The sequence below is a fragment of the Sinocyclocheilus grahami genome, unplaced genomic scaffold (assembly GCF_001515645.1).
Source record: "Sinocyclocheilus grahami isolate Dianchi unplaced genomic scaffold, SAMN03320097.WGS_v1.1 scaffold2856.1, whole genome shotgun sequence".
Lineage (NCBI taxonomy): Eukaryota > Metazoa > Chordata > Actinopteri > Cypriniformes > Cyprinidae > Sinocyclocheilus > Sinocyclocheilus grahami.
In genome coordinates, this window is record NW_015508031.1 from 32,342 (window position 1) to 33,308 (window position 967).

Sequence of the window (967 nt, forward strand, 5' to 3'; positions counted from 1 at the left end):
ATATGACTCACTCCACCGTCCGGATGAAGTCTCTCTGGTCTTCAGGCACCTTACAGACACCTGTCCCCGAGGTGGGCGTGTACGAGACAGGCCCCGCCCCATTGATCTGGCTCCGCCTCTCCTCATACTGCTCCCTCAGCTGAGACTCCTCCTCCTGCGTCAGGTACGGGATCCCTACGGCAACCACAGCTGTCAATCAAACACACAGCACACTCCACCAGCCAATCACACGGCAGGAAGTCAAACTCACTGACCGCTGCGGAAGACCTTGTTGAAGTCGAAGCCCTGACTGGCCAGGAAATCAATGCTGGAGCTCTGGAGGAAGATGAAGAAGACTCGGAGTCAGACTCACGAGCATCAGGCCGGTTCACTAGTGACACAAACGTCTCTCACCTGACAGATGAACTTGATGTCTGGAGACGTGCGGCTGAAGGGTTTGGGGAAGATGTAGAAGTTGAAGGCTTTAGTGATGTACCTGTGAGACGGAGACAGATCTTTTTCACATCTAAACCAGCTCTAAATCAGTCCTACCAGGATCTCAACATTTCTTGTGATGAAGACAATTATTTATTTAATATATAGCTTTACAGCATTTTAGGTTATTCATTTTACGACTTCAGCTTACCCAACACTTTTTCTCATCAATTTTCATCTAATATTTACTTTATTAAATAATGTGGCGGCAATTCCTGAAATTCCAGAAAATGTTTTCACTTCTTAAAAAAAAAAAAAAAAAGAGAGAAAAAAAAAGCAGTTTGTTTATTTGTGTCCTACCAAATTGACACTTTTTTTAAAACAATTTTTGTGAGTTTCTCTTATTTTTGGTCTTATGAAATGAATCAAGCAGCAAATACGAAGCACTGAACAAGATAAAGGATCCATATCAAACAGAGTGCTTTAAGTTTTTCCAGGTAGATTTAGTATTTAAGTACAAAATAAATAAATTAATGCATTAAAAAAAAAAAAA

At 41.4% G+C, this 967-nt stretch overlaps 1 protein-coding gene across 1 annotated transcript in view; it reads right to left on the reverse strand.

Moving 5' to 3' along the window:
• The window catches only part of LOC107575748 (poly(A)-specific ribonuclease PARN-like), a 5,775-nt gene extending 5,123 nt beyond the window's left edge, over positions 1-652 (reverse strand). Inside the window, exons 1-4 of the mRNA XM_016262084.1 lie at positions 626-652; positions 394-516; positions 255-315; positions 12-174 (exon numbers count right to left, since the gene is read on the reverse strand). Of these exons, the coding sequence (XP_016117570.1) occupies positions 12-174; positions 255-315; positions 394-516; positions 626-652 (374 nt within the window). The remainder of the gene's footprint in view (positions 1-11; positions 175-254; positions 316-393; positions 517-625) is intronic.
• Positions 653-967: the final 315 nt, after the last annotated feature.